The following is a 15,937-nucleotide window of genomic DNA, read 5'->3' as shown; positions in this document are numbered from 1 at the left end:
TCTCATCTAAAAGGAAAGATTTGAGTAAATTTAAGAACTTCTCATCCACATGGACTTGAAATGCGTTAACTTGATATGTCAAATTGTGCCGTACATGACATAATGTTTTTATATGTATTTTTATGATATTATTTAATTTTCTCTGTTACATTGAATGTGATTTAATTGTTAATGATTAACATAATTACATTTGTTAACATGTATTTATTTATTTAAATTTATTTCGAATTTTTATTTCACTGTAAAGAAAAAAATGGACCCTGGAGTCGACTAAATTTGCATACAATACATGGAGAACATACACAGACACATAAATTGAAATATGAATAACATGAAGCCGGTGAAAGAAAATATCAATGGACAATTCAGCAAGAATTCAGTGAAATTTGCTTCAGTATCCATCTTGCAGGGTCACAAAGGTGGTGTAAAACACCTCATTTAGCTTTATAGTTCCTTGAATATTTTATTGTTTCCACATATTCACTGAGTTCATTCTTAAAACAGTAAAGAATACTTCAGAAACATTGAAACCACCCTGTCATTGAATTTAGTTTGATATTTAACGTTTAATGCTTGTACATAGAGAGCGAAGTTAAACCGAAGTCAAATTCCTTCTGTGTGTACATACATGGCCAATAAAGCTGATTCTGAATTTGATTTGTGGATGTGGTATAGTCTCCTCCAGTAGGTGGCAGTAATGGAGCGATAGAGACGTCACAGATCCGGAAACAGGAGAAGAAGTCAGAGAAGTACTTCCTGTTTGTGTCGGCGTGTAGTGATCGTTTGAGAATAAAGTTTCCTGCTGTTAACTGGATTCTTCCTAAAGAGATAAAAATCATCTGCAGAGATGGTAAGAAGCGGAGCGGATATTCAGTCTGACTCTGACATTATTACCACTGATACACAGCGTAGAATGCTAACCTTTTAGCCAGAGTGTAGCTTATTAGCTGCTATTGGCGGCTAACGGATCCGTTCAGTAATGTTTGTGGTTATTAAATGAATAAAACATTTTCACTATGACGAACTTTTCAGAAGACATTGGTAAGAAGTGGATAGTCTTCTTTAAACGGTCTCTGAGCTCAGACACTCACTCAGTGATAAAGTACCTGGATTTAGAATGGAGTCTGGTGTGAGATGGCTCGAGATTCATTTTATCTCAAAGTAATAGTTTAATTCATGTATCAACTAAGATAATACAACTGCTCCAGACTAAACATTATTTTTATGTGTTTTAAGTGCTAATAATTGGCATTTTAAATGAAGTGATCGGCTCCGAGGAACTCTCCAGAACTGTTGACCAATTAACACAAAGTCATAAAAGTTGTTCAGGTAGTCAGAAATGATTAGATATTGTTTTTTAAGCCTGTATAGCACTTTGGTCAACCATGGTTGTTTTAAATGTGCTTTATAAATAAACTTTGACTTGACAAAAATCAAACACATAGTCAGAGATAAAGTGCCAGATTTTGAATGGAGTCTGGTGTGGGTTGGCTGCAGCTGCTATGTCTTGGCTTTATTTTGGTCAGTTCACTTTCTTTCAGAGATTAAAGTGTTTTTTTAAATAAAATATAGAGAAAATGAAACGAAAATATGACCTATAGATATGTAAAACTACAGTTTCAGTTTGTGTTTAACTTTTGTGTCTGTTTTATACAGGCGAGAAATGCAGAGAAGGCCATGTAAGTACTCTGTACTGTCTGTGTAATATCTGTGTGTGGACCAATACTGTTTATTATTTTGACTTCTCATAATTTTGGTTCTCATGTTATGAACTGACAGAAAGTCATAGTTGCAAAAAGTTTGTAATATCTGTCAGAGAACAAATAATAATTTCTTCTTCAATGTGGAATTAATTTTATTAGAACTAACCTAACTTTTCTGTGTCTGAAACATTGATTCTCTTGTTAAAGAACCCCAAACACGCCATCAGCTGTTTGTCCTGACTCTCACTTCCAGTGCTCATGTTCTGCTGTGGTTCTGCTGTGTCTAACCGTGTTCCTCTGCTTTGTATCTCAGGACGGCTCTGGCTCGTTTCAGGCAGGCTCAGCTGGAGGAGGGGAAAGTCAAGGTCAGGTTCTACTCTGTTTTCATCTCTAAGTTCTGATTTGGACTTCTGTGTAATTATCCCAAAGGCCGGAAAAACTACTAAATTTAAAGGCCAAAAAATACTACAGAATGTTCCTTTAAGGCAGCTAAAGAAAGTAATCTGTTGAAATGCTGTCAAATTATGGTCCAGTTTTGTTTTCAGGAATTGCAGGTCAAAAAAACATCTGTCTGTCTGTCTCTAACCTACCTGTCTGTCTGCAGGAGAGGAGACCTTTTCTGGCTTCAGAGTGCAATGAACTCCCTAAAGCGGAGAAATGGAGACGACAGGTAAAAACTCCACAGTCCGGAGTGGGATATAAAATGTACTTCCTCTAGCGTTAGCTCTACTTCCTGATGTTTGCTTTGTTACTCAGTCATACCGCTTCATGTTTTTGAGATTCAGCTCATAGCTAACATGAGAACCTAACTAAGCTCTGTGGCTGTTTGTTAGTGACATGCATCCTGGGAGTTGTAGTTGGCTTCTGTCCAGAAGAATCAGGTATTTTCTCACACAGTTCATCATGAAAACAGAACTAACATTTGTGTTTGAATGTTTCAGATCATCAGTGAGATCTCAAAGAAAGTGGCTCAGATACAGAATGGTGAGTTTCCTGTACCCCAACAGGTCTCTCTCTGTTCTCTCTCTCTCTCTCTCTCTCTCTTTAACCTGTCTGTCCCTCTCCAATCTTGGAACCCATCAGCTGTAGTCTGAGACGATATAGTCTCTGGGCACACCGCAGAACGTGCCGGGCGGTAAGCGATAAATGACTTCCCATCGAGACTTCCTTTTCCGTGTGCTGCATTGTTACAGAAAGAGAAACCGTTCTCTTGTGATTTACTCGTTATTAACGGGTCTTGCCTTCGCCGAAAGTTCAACTTCATGATGCAGATTTGTAAGAAGTAAAAATTCAAGCTTTGTCAGGTCTGTCCTCGAGGAGCAGAAAACTTCAAAATGCTCGTTTGTTGAACGGAGCGTGGATTGATCTGATGCATTCGAGGAAGTCAGGAAATCTGAACGCTGAACAGCTTTCGTGACACAGCCTCAAGGGAATTCATCTCAAGTTAATTTTTGATCTAGAACAGATTGTTAGCTGTTAGCATGTAGATGTCTGTTTATAGAGATTAATAAGAAGCCTAATCGGCGTCAGATAACGCTGATGGGAGTCGGGATGGCATTACGGCGGATTATGTTCCGCCTGCTTTTGCTCTCCTCACGGGCAGTTTTTTTTTTGCATTTGCTGCAGCCTGTTGATTGGTATTATTACTCGGACTACAAGTGTAGTTCAAACGGAAATCCAGAACACTTATGTAGAGTCACGACAGGTCAGAGAACCTGTCGTTCTCTCTCTCTGTCCATGACCTGTCAGTCTCCCCCAAACTGTCGCTCTCTCTAACCGGTGGATCTCTCTCCCTGTGACCTGTCCCTCTGTCTCTTTTTCTGACCCGTCTCTCTCTCTCTCTAACCGGTCTTACTCTTTCTGACTCTCTCTCTCATATTCAATTTACCACAACAACATACAATAATTTACAATAATGATTTCTCTCTCTCTCTCTCTCTCTCTCTCTCTCTCTGTCTGTCTCTGTCTGTCTCTCTCTCTCTCTCGAACCTGTCTAACTCTCTCTGCCCTGTCTGTGTGCAGCGGGTCTCGGGGAGTTCAAGATTCGGGATCTGAACGATGAGATCAACAAGCTGCTGAGAGAAAAAGGTCACTGGGAGGTTCGGATAAAAGAACTGGGAGGACCCGACTACGCGGTAAATATCAACTCTCAACCAGTAACAGTATCTGGAATCAGGTGTTTTTAGGGTTATTGATGATAATGTGTGTGTTTCAGAGTTATTGATTTTTTGCATGTTTCAGAGAGTCGGTCCGAGGATGTTGGACCACGAGGGGAAGGAGGTTCCGGGTAATCGAGGGTACAAATACTTTGGAGCAGCCAGAGACCTGCCTGGAGTCAGAGAGCTGTTTGAGAAGGAGCGTACGTAGACTTTGTCTTCACTTCCTGTGTATATCAAACCATCAAGCTGTACCGTCGTCTGATTGGTCCTCTCTTATCATGTGACCCGTAGCTGCCCCAGCACTGAGGAAGACGAGAGCGGAGCTGATGAAGGAGGTGGACGCAGAATACTACGGCTACAGAGACGAAGACGACGGAGTGCTGCTTCCTCTGGAGGCGCAGTACGAGAAACAAGGTTTGAAATCACTGAAATCAAGTTAACTTTATTTAAACAGACTGAATCAAACACCACCCATCCTCAGACCCTCGACTGAGATGACACATTTTGTAAAGCTCAGGCAGAGCCGCAGAGGAGGGATCAGACAGGAAACGGATAGATGAGTACATTAATAATCCATTCATTATTTTTACCATTAAGCTTTTACAGATTGTTCTCTATAAACTGACTGAAAAACAAACAGTGACATGATGTTCTGATCATTTTAGTTTTTTTGCCTTCCTGTACCTGAATTTGCAAATGGGTCGATACCGAACACTGATCAGATACTAGCGGAAGAGTTTAAAAGAAAAATATCAGCTGTGAACTGCTAACCGTTCAGAATTTCATACGTTTGCTATCATTGTTGTACAGCCTGGTTTAGCTTGTAACACATAAACAAATACACACAGAGAACGAACGGCTTTGAACTTAATTTTTTTCTCTAATTTGACAGTCAGTCAATAAAAAACATAAAGGAATAAATCTATGAATAAATAGCAACTTGTTATGGGGAACCCTCTCTTGTATCCGCCAAAGCTCATCTGAGAAACACTGACTTTTAACATGAACCTTCTGAATTCAGTGATTTTACCTGTTTTAATTTACTGGTTCATTTGTTTTGGCAAAGACGAGACCTCATCGGAAAGTTCAGCTCTGGTTTAAACGTTGTGAACAACGAAACTGAAGGAATCCTTACTTAAAAACAAGCCTTTAAAACCTTTAACCTTTAAATACGCTAAGCTAACGTTAGCAGCACCTCAGGTAGCAGTCCTTCCAGACGGGCTCTGCTTTATTCAGTGTAGATTTACTTCTATGACTATTTTGATCAATGAAGGTTTGTAGTGAAACAACCACAAGGGGGCGATTTGTGCTCCTGAACATAATCATTTATTTATTTATAGTCGTTTATTGTTTGCAGTGTGTATATTTTGGGTGTTTATTGTATTGAATGTGTGTGTAATTGTGTGCAGTTGTGTTGGAGGCGGTGCAGAAGTGGAAAACAGAGAGGGAGTCTCGTCTGTCAGGTGACAAACAACAACAGGAGCCGGAGGAAGAGGAGAGCATCTACACCATCCACAAAGAAGAGGTGAACTGTCGCTTTAAATTCCAGGAGCTTCCAGGGTTTTTTAAAGAGTTTCAAGGACTCTGTAGAACTTTAGAACATAGCCAAACAATCATTCACAGAGATGTGTCTGTTCTGTGTGCGTCTGCAGCCGGACGGTGAGGAGAGCCAGGAGGAACTGGAAGGAGAGGAGGGAGGAGTCACGTTCATGGCACACGTTCCTGTTCCCTCACAGAAAGAGGTGAGACTCACACACACACACACATGCTTGTCTTTCTATACATGTGAGGACCTAACAACTTAACCATCACAACCTGATACTTAATCCTGATTGTAATGTGGACCTTAAAACCAAGTCTGGTCTTTCAAGAAGTGAGGATTCTGACCCGTCTCTCTCTCCGTCCTGTCTCTCTCTCAGGTGGAGGAGGCTCTGGTCAGGAGGAAGAAGATGGAGCTGTTGCAGCGTTACGCCAGCGAGACTCTTCAGGCTCAGAGTCAGACGGCCAGAACTCTGCTGGGGCTCTAACCTGCCTGTCTGTCTGTTACCTGTCTGTCTGTTTGTGTGTTAACTGTCTGTCTGTTGATGTAAATATCAGCTCATTTTTGTACCTTGGCCTGTTTCATATTAAAGCGTTCTTCAGCTCAGTTTCTCTCGTTGTATTTTGTTGGTTTGAAATGAAGAAGGGAATCTGCAGGTTTGGAGTCATCATGAACAAAGAGACACTGATTTTTAACATGAAACCACTTTATTCAGAGTTTACTGGATTAATTATCTTTACTTAAAGAAGCCTTATAAATTTGGGATGAACATGCATGTTAATAAACTGTATTCTCAAGTTAAATAAACGAACCATGTGTTTTCTTTAGGCGTAAGGATTTCTTTTTATTATACACTGATCAGCCATAACATTATGACCATCTGCCTAATATTGTGTAGCTCCCTTTTTGCCATCAGAACAGCCCTGACCCGTAGAGGCATGGACTCCACCAGACCTCTGAAGGTGTGCTGAGGTATCTGGCACCAAGACGTGAGCAGCAGATCCTTTAAGTCCTGTAAGCTGCGAGGTGGGGCCTCCGTGGATCGGACTTGTTTGTCCAGCACATCCCACAGACGCTCGACTGGATTGAGATCTGGAGAATCTGGAGGCCGAGTCAACACCTTGAACTCGTCGTGTTCCTCAAATCATTCCTGAACCATGTCTGCAGTGTGGCAGGGAACATTATCCTGCTGAGAGAGGCCACTGCCATCAGGGAATATTGTTTCCATGAAGGGGTGGTCTTGGTCTGCAACAATGTTCAGGTAGGTGGTACGTGTCAAAGTAACATCCATATGAATCAGGACCCAAGGTTTCCCAGCAGAACATTGCTCAACGCGTCACACTGCCTCCGCCGGCTCGCCTTCCTCCCATAGTGCATCCTGGTGCCATGTTTTCCCCAGGTAAGAGACGCACACGCACCCGACCATCCACATGATGTAAAAGGAAACGTGATTCATCAGACCAGGCCGCCTTCTTCCATCGCTCCGTGGTCCAGTTCTGATGCTCACGTGTCCATTGTAGGAGCTTTCAGTGGTGGACAGGGGTCAGCATGGGCACCCTGAGCGGTCTGCAGCTACACAGCCTCATACACAACAAACTGTGATGCTCTGAGTGTTCTGACACCTTTCTATCAGAACCAGCTTTAACTCTTTCAGCAGTCTGAGCTTCAGTAGCTCTTCTGTTGGATCGGACCACACAGGCCAGCCTTCGCTCCCCACGAGCATCATTGAGCCATGGCCGCCCATGACCCTGTCGCTGGTTCACCGGTTTTCCTTCCTTGGACCACTTGTGGAGATGCTCTGACCCCGTCGTCTAGCCATCACAGTTTTGTCAAAGCCGCTCACATCCTCACACTAAACATCTTTCATCATTAACAGAGCCCGTAACAGCTGGCTTTATGTGAGATGCAAAGATCTGTATGAGCACATTCAGACAATGACTTTAATGTGAACACTGTTATAGAAGCAGTGTCTCTGTCCTCTCCTGTCTGTCTCATCATGTGGTTTAGATCTGGCAGCTGATTGGTTGATTGGTGGCAGCATTCTGCAGCATGTGATTGGCTGATTAATTGCTGAAGGCTGCATGTGATGTCATGTGAGGAGAAAACTGCCGTCAGCCACATTTAATCAGCCTGTGTGTGTGTGTGTGTGTGTGTGTGTGTGTGTGTGTGTGTGTGCGTTCACATAGCTTGTAGCTGTAACACTGAAGGTTGCTCTGATTAACTGAATCTGATTTTACAAATCACTTTATGTTGTCATCTGCTTAAAATGCAGTGAGTATTTTCTGTTGGGTTTAGTTTATATTTATTTTATTTGTTGATTTCACCTTTTAGACCCAATAACATTCTACCAACTACAACTTTATTTTCAGCCACAAAAGCAGCTTGTCTGTCTTTCAGTCCTCCAGTTTGTTGTCAGTGAAATATCTCAGCTATGTAATGGACTGTTTCAGACAGTCACGTTCCCCTCAGGATAAAATGTACCAACTTTGGTACTCCACCATCAGGTCAACATAAGCATAACGCTGCAGAGAAAATGACCCATCCAAACTTTATGTGTTCTACAATTGGGAAGTTTGTTTTACAGTTTTAACCAGACTCAGACATGAAGGTGATTCTGGTTGTAATACGTTTGTAGTCCACGTAGCATTGACCAATCACGCATCAGCAGGCTTCGGTGTATGCAGGCAAAACAGTCTATGTGGACATCAAGACTCCCATCGGCAGTCGTCTGACAACGATTTATCTTTTGAATATCTTTTTTAGAAGTTGTACCTAGACTCCATTCTCACTTCTCAAGTTGCTAGTTGGACTGTAAACAACGCAGCGCACGGAAAAGGAAGTCTTGGCTGGAAGTCCTTTATCGTTAACCACTGGTTACACCTGAAGTCCCGAAATGTTCGCCGTCACCCCCAGAGGATAAATCTTTCTCAGATGATAGCTGATGGGTTCCAAGTTTGAAACATTGTTACCTTTAAAGTAACCTCTGAGACAACGATTTAAACTACGATATAACCCCAGACTACAGTTTCAACTACGATGTAACCTCTGAGACTACGATTTAAACTACGATGTAACCCCAGACTACAGTTTAAACTACGATGTAACCTCTGAGACTACGATTTAAACTACGATGTAACCCCAGACTACAGTTTAAACTACGATGTAACCTCAGAGACTACGATTTAAACTACGATGTAACCCCAGACTACAGTTTAAACTACGATGTAACCTCTGAGACTACGATTTAAACTATGATGTAACCCCAGACTACAGTTTAAACTACGATGTAACCTCAGAGACTACGATTTAAACTACGACGTAACCCCAGACTACAGTTTAAACTACGATGTAACCTCTGAGACTACGATTTAAACTACGATGTAACCCCAGACTACAGTTTAAACTACGATGTAACCTCAGAGACTACGATTTAAACTACGACGTAACCCCAGACTACAGTTTAAACTACGATGTAACCTCTGAGACTACGATTTAAACTACGACGTAACCCCAGACTACAGTTTAAACTACGATGTAACCTCAGAGACTACGATTTAAACTACGACGTAACCCCAGACTACAGTTTAAACTACGATGTAACCTCAGAGACTACGATTTAAACTACGACGTAACCCCAGACTACAGTTTAAACTACGATGTAACCTCTGAGACTACGATTTACACTATGATGTTACCTTTGATGAAACCTCTGAGACTTCGAAAAGACAAGGAACTAAGCTACCAAAAAACAATGTTACAAAAGAATAACTTACAATGTTACATTGATACTTCGATGTAAATTACAGTCTAGCATACAATGTGAGCTACAGTGTAAAGTTGAGATTCTAAGCACATAGTTAGTGTGGGTACGTAAAGTAAAATGTACAGATCCAGTCGTTTCAAGTCTGCACTGTGCTCTGAAAAAGTGACCAAATCAAATTACTCAAATTCAGAAGACTAAAGGATTATTTTTTGGGTTTAATTGACATTATTCTCCCACAATGCAATGCATAAAGGACAGATCAGTTAGAAAATGTTAATTTGACACATCTAAAAAAGTCCGACATTTGTCTTAACATACAGTTAAAACAGTGCATTCTGATAGTCAGTGTGTAGTCCAGAGTCTGGATTTGGGACACAGCCACGGTCTGTCTTGTTGTAGCCCCTCCTACTTGTGATGTCATAGCTCTGTCAGTATAAATGAACAACACACAGCTCATCCTGGACAGACACACAGGCGTCATGTGGTGTCGAGGGCTCCTGCAGCAGACCGCCAGACTCATGTCGACCAGCAGACAGGTCAGTGTGTGTGTTGGTGTTTTGTGGGGACATTAATCTGATTATACACGACATAATGGGGACCACCCTGCCTTGTGGGGACGTGCTAACTGTGCCCATTTAGTCAGAATAACAGCATGTCCTCCTCAGTGACAGACAGACTAAACATGTATTTTTTTCAGAGCAAAGTTTGAAAGAACTTCCAAACATGATTTTATTCTTAATTCGGAAAAAAAACATTTTTTCGGTGATAAAAACTTGGACAATATTTTGATTAAAATGGGAAATAGATATTTACGAATAGGTCAGGGAAGTATTACTATTTAAAATTATTGCCAACCTAATTGTTCATTTTTGTGTAACACAGAAAATGTGTCGCCAATGTGTACATCTGACCAATGTAGTACAGGTGTGTTAAATGAAGAATTGTTCTGTGTTGTTTTCCTAATTCAGTGATTTTACCAACAGCAATGTACTGTAGTAAATATGATCTTCAGTTTTATCTACTGTCCAAATATCTAATACATTTGAACTTTGATGTTATGAAACAGTTGTTTTTGAAAGTTTTGTGCCAAAAAACGTATTTATTCGAAGTTTACGGCTGAAGACAGAACTGTCTCACCTGTCTGACTCTCTCACCTGTCTCTCTCTGACCTGTCTTTCACTGTCTTTCTGACCTCCATTTTTGTCTCTCTATCTGTCCTGTCTCTCTTTCTCTGACCTGTCTGTCTCACCAACCTGTCTCTCTTTGACCTGTCTGTCTCTCTGATCTGTCTCTCTTTCTAACCTGTCTGTCTCTCCAACCTGTCTTTCTCTGACCTGCCTGTCTCTCTGACCTATTGGTGTTTTTCACCTGTCTCTGTTTGACATGTCCTTGTCTCTGACCTGTCTGTCTTCCTGACCAATCTGTCTGTCTGACTTGTCTCTTACCTGTCTATCTGCCTTACCTCTCTGTCTCCACCAGGCTGGCGTCCTGTTTGACGTGGATGGTGTCCTGCTTCGTGGCGGCTCAGTGATTCCTGCCGCTCGACGAGCTTTCCGGAAGCTTCTGGACCGAAACAACAACTTCCTGTTTCCTGTTGTCTTCGTTACCAATGCAGGAAGCTGTCACAGACACAACAAGGCACAGCAGCTGTCTCGCCTCCTGGAGGTCCAGGTACGACAGAGAGACAGACAGGTGGACGGACAGGTAGTAGATAGGTAGTTGTACAGGCAGAGAGACAGGTAGTTAACAGAAAAGTACAGGCAGACTGGCAGTGATATTGAAAGACAAGTAGACAGACAGAGGGACATATAGAGGTACAGACAGACGGACGGACAGACAGGTGGACAGCAGAAAGAGAGACAGTCAGTTGGGTAGACAGAGAGAAAGATGGTGGAAAGAGAGGGACAGACAGACAGTGAGGTTTAAAGAAAAATGGACGGACGGGTGGAGAGACTAACATAGAGGTCGACAGATGGACAGCCAGAGAGACAGACAGGTGGACAGAATGAAGGTTAGGCGGAACGACAGACATGCGGTCAGACAAAGAGACAGGCAGAGACACAAACAGGTGGAGATGCAGACATCAAGAACTGGACCAAAAGGAAAAGACAGCTGGAAAAAGTGAGACAAACAGAAAGAGAGACAAGTGGACGGATGGAGAGAAAGACATGTAGACAGGCAGAGAGACAGATAGGTGGACATACAGAGGGACAGACAGAGAAAGACAGGTGGACAAATAGCTGGAAAAAGATACAGACAGGTGGACAGACAGAGAGAAATACAGACAGACAGACACAGGCTGACAGACAGACAGGTGGACAGACAGAGAGAAACATAGGTGGATAGACAGAGAAAAACAGATGGGTGGAAAAACAGCTTGAAATTTAGAGACAGTGACAGTGAGACTGACATGGAGAGAGACAGACAGGTGGACACAAAGAGAGAGACAGTTTCTTGGTTACCTGAAGAAGAACTGGGTGTGTCTCTCTCCCTCTCTCTCTCTCTCTTTCTGTTTCTCTCTCTCTCTCTCTCTCTGTAGATCGCCCCGGAGCAGGTGGTTCTTTCCCACAGTCCTTTGCGAATGTTGAAGAGTTTTCATGATAAATGTGTCCTGGTGTCCGGACAGGGACCAGTGACAGACATCGCTAACACGTATCCTTCATATCTGTCCTCTGAATGTCAACAGCAGCAGAGGCTCATGGGTATTGTAGTGTTTGGAGCCAGACCAAAACAAAGTTTAAATCAAAAAACAAACAAACTGGAGGGGTTTGAAGTCTTAATGTGTCATCAGGTTGGGTTTTCAGAAGGTTGTGAGCATCGAGCAGCTCAGAGAACATCACCCCCTGCTGGACATGGTGGACCACAACAGAAGACCCAAACTACCTGTGAGTACCCTACCTGTGTTAGCAGACAGGTGGCTTCAGGACAGAGCTGCAACAAGTAATTCACTAACTTCTCAGTAACTATTTTTCAAATCTAAAAACTTGACCACTTACTTTTCACTTTGACCAAACCTCTGTATACCAGCAGTGTCTTGTTGGAGTGAAGATGCTTAGACAGACACAGAACGTTCCAGCAATGACTTTTGAAGTTAAAATGGTTCAAGATATCTGTTAGCGTTGTTAGCTCTGGGTGCAGCTAACCCTAAGGACTGTTAGCACTGTTAGCAGAAGATATATAGAGATGCAATATTCATTTTCCACCCAGTCCAGCCTTAGTGTGCTGTTATTTAGGATGTTTAGGGCACAGTAACCTGAATATGGTGTGTATGATTACGTAGTAAAGATCCAGCAACTCAGTCATCTAACAGGGTTTTCTCTTTTTCAGTCCTCACTTCTACAGAATCTTCCCAAAATAGAAGGTAACAACACACTGTTCACGGTTTATTTAATTACCTGCTTTTTATTTACCTTTCTATCTTTGTGGTGTGTTTGAGCTCCTCATTCACAGAGTGAAGGATGCCTGCAATATGTCTGTGTTTTGTCTCCTTAAAATATTTTAATCTCAGCTCACAGGTGAAACAGCCTGCAACAAGATAACTCAAAGTCCTTTACATGGAAAAAAAATAGATATTACAGTACAGTAAAAAAGAATGACAAGCAAATTAATGCAATTTAGAAATATATATCACCTTTAAAATGTTTCTTTTAAATGTTTCCTCACTCTTATTTTGGTACCTTTTTCCACTGACTTCCTGTGTTGCTGTAGCAATCATCCTGTTCGGCGAACCAATCCGATGGGAGACCAACCTGCAGCTGCTGGTCGACGTGCTCTTGACCAATGGGAGTCCTGGTAGTGCTTACGATCCTCAGCTGGCAGCCCAGCTGCCAGTGCTCGCCTGTAACATGGACCTGGTGTGGATGGCCGAGGCCCCATCACCACGGTAACAAACATACTACAGGAAGTGGCTTGAACACTTCCTGGTAGCTCTCAGGCAGAGGGCGCAGCTTTTTGTTAATACATCAATACATCAATCACCAATAATAAAAGGTTTTCTTATTATTTACAGTAAACCAGCATGATGGTTTCTCTGATCCCCCTTAGGTGGTCGTGTTGATCAGTTTTGACCCTGCTGTGTTGCCGTAGGTTTGGTCACGGGATGTTCCTGCTGTGTCTGGAGTCCGTGTACAGAAAGCTGACAGGACGAGAGCTTCAGTACCAGGCGCTGCTCGGGAAACCTAGTCTGCTAACATACCAGTACGCCGAGCACCTGCTGAGACTGCAGAACCACAACCACAAGCTAACCACCATCTACGCTGTCGGGTAACCAAACCGTCTATAACACCACCTATCAAACTGTCCTCAACACCATCTCAGTGTGGGGTAACCACACCATCCATAACACCTCCTAGAAAACTGTCCACAACATAATCTACACTGTCAGGGAACCACACAGTTCATCACACCATCTATCAAATTATCCTCAACAAAATCTATACAGTCAGGTAACCAAACTGTCCATAACACCATACACTGTACGGTATGGTTAGGTAGGGTTATAGAACTGAAGAATTATCTTATTTTAAATGAGATGCAAAAAGTTCAGTTGCCTCTTGGATTAAACTTAGAACTATCCAAAACTCCATCTACATTGTCTAGCAACCAAAAAGTCCAGTAACGAAACTTTCCACAGCTCCATCTACACTGTCGGGAAACCAAAATGTCCACAACACCACCTATACAACTGTCCACAAGACCATCTACATTTTCTGGTAACCAAACTGTGTTGGAAGCAAACCACTTATAACACCATCTACTCTCTTGGGTAACCAAACCGTTTATAACACCACAATTCAGTTACTAAACCGTCTACAACACCATCTACATTGTCAGATAACCAAACTGTCCATAAAACCACCTTCACTGTCAGGTAACCAAACCATCCATATCACCACCTATCAACTATCCTCAACAAAATCTCCATTATTGGGTAACTCCATAACACCATCTACACTGTGGGGTAACCACAGATACTAAACTGTCCATAACACCAACTATCAAATTGTTCACAACACCATCTACATTGTCTGGTAACCATACTGCCGGGTTACTTACCAAACCATCATTAACTCAATCTATTCTGTTGGATAACCAAACTATCTGGTAACCTAACTGTTCAGTAACCAAACTTTCCACAACACCATATACACTACCAGCTAACCAAACTGCTGTGTTACCAAACAGACAATGACACTGTCTAGACCAGTGGTTCTCAAAGTGGGGTCCTAGGACCCCGGGGGGTCCACAAACCACAGCCTGGGGGTTCGCGAAATAACTATAATAAATTATAAAATTGTGCTGTATCATTAAAAACTGCATGTCTTCAGATTAGGACCATTTACACCAATGAAACAAGCATATTGTGTCCATTACTCCCACCCATGTTAGCTTTGGACCAATAGAAACTGATATGATTGTGACACATTACGTCAACCTGTCATGAATCACTCAACTCACTCAGGTCGCAACGAACCGTTCCTGTGGCTGTCTTGTGAATGTTAATTTTCTGAAAGCTTTTAAGATCAATAATTTGAAAAGTATAAATGCTGTCATGTTCAGTCCACAAGCAGTTTGAATAAAATGAGCCTCTGTTTTAATGTATATAGTTGGTGTTACGATTATGAGGGGGTCCTTGGAAAATGTTTCCCCCTGTAAGGGGGCTCTGGCCCCAAAAAGTTTGAGAACCCCTGGTCTACACTGTCTGGCAACCAAACTGTCGAGTAATCATATGTAAACCAAACATTACATAACACCACCTATCAAACTGTCCATAACCTCTACACTGTTAACCAATCTTTCCACAACCCCAACTACACTGTAGGGTTACCAATCTGTCCACAACAACACCTGTAAATTTGTCCACAACACCATCTACATTTTTTGGTCATCAAATTGTAGGGTAACCAAATTATCTATGACACAATCTAAGTTGTCAGATCACCAAACAGTCAGGTAACCAAACCATACATAACACAATCTTCCTCGTTAGCTTTCCAACTGTCAGGTAATCAAACTGCCCACAACACCATCTACACTGAACTGTGGAGCAATCAAACTGTTGGGAAATCAAACACCATAACACCATCTACTCTATAAGGTAACCAAACTGCCCATAACAACAACAACACCGTTGAGAAACCAAACTGTTTTGTTCTTGCTGCCTAGAGACAACCTGATGACGGACATCTACGGTGCAAACCTGTACAACCGGTACCTGGCTCAGCAACATTCTGCAATGACAACCACAACCAAGCTTGTTGCTGAGGGAACAGGAAGTCAGGTGACAATGGTGGTGCCGGAGGAGGATCTGGTATCAGCTGCTGATCAATGTCACTCTGTATTGGTAGGAGCTTCAATTAATTATAATTAAATCTGAATTAAAGAGTTTTTGTCATCTCTGATTATAACATGTCGTATTAAAGTCGTTAACTCAGGGCTGCTTTACCTGTCCTCAGGTGTGCACAGGAGTCTATAACCCGCGCTCCCCGCTGCCGAGTGACCAGAGCGGCACGGTCACAGAGACGGTATTTCACGGTCACAGAGACCTAGTCCTGGAGCCAGACCTGGTGGAGCCCCGTCACGTGGTGGAGGATGTGGAGGCCGCTGTCGACCTGCTGCTGCAGCAGGAGAGCTCTATAACCTCTGACCCCTGAACTCTGAGACATAACATTTGACGACTGACCTCTGACTTCTGAAACTGAAACTTTGACACAAGACCTTTGCAACTGACCTTTGATACCTGTCTTTTGACCTCTGACACCTGACCTATGTA

The 15,937-nt window shown here is 42.3% G+C and overlaps 2 protein-coding genes across 2 annotated transcripts; both read left to right on the top strand.

The window, feature by feature from the left end:
• Positions 1-713: 713 nt before the first annotated feature.
• On the top strand, positions 714-6,162 carry isy1 (ISY1 splicing factor homolog). The gene is made up of 11 exons (XM_069678513.1): positions 714-850; positions 1,657-1,679; positions 2,017-2,068; positions 2,308-2,373; positions 2,645-2,687; positions 3,726-3,838; positions 3,945-4,062; positions 4,154-4,276; positions 5,272-5,387; positions 5,515-5,604; positions 5,782-6,162. The coding sequence occupies exons 1-11, from the start codon at positions 848-850 to the stop codon at positions 5,887-5,889; spliced, it is 855 nt and encodes a 284-aa protein (XP_069534614.1). The 5' UTR covers positions 714-847; the 3' UTR covers positions 5,890-6,162.
• Positions 6,163-9,602: 3,440 nt separating this feature from the next.
• On the top strand, positions 9,603-15,890 carry LOC138606282 (haloacid dehalogenase-like hydrolase domain-containing 5). The gene is made up of 9 exons (XM_069678747.1): positions 9,603-9,701; positions 10,645-10,836; positions 11,705-11,817; positions 11,957-12,050; positions 12,493-12,526; positions 12,874-13,048; positions 13,252-13,428; positions 15,331-15,508; positions 15,621-15,890. Exons 1-9 carry the CDS (start codon positions 9,603-9,605, stop codon positions 15,816-15,818), a joined length of 1,260 nt encoding a protein of 419 aa, XP_069534848.1. The 3' UTR covers positions 15,819-15,890.
• The last annotated feature ends 47 nt before the right edge of the window (positions 15,891-15,937 follow it).

The sequence above is a fragment of the Semicossyphus pulcher genome, unplaced genomic scaffold (assembly GCF_022749685.1).
Source record: "Semicossyphus pulcher isolate SPU_LCO1_2020_fin unplaced genomic scaffold, fSemPul1.0.p SCAF_3, whole genome shotgun sequence".
Classification (NCBI taxonomy): Eukaryota; Metazoa; Chordata; class Actinopteri; order Labriformes; family Labridae; genus Semicossyphus; species Semicossyphus pulcher.
The sequence above is the reverse complement of the archived record's forward strand: the minus strand, read 5'-3'. Positions and strand labels throughout refer to the sequence as shown.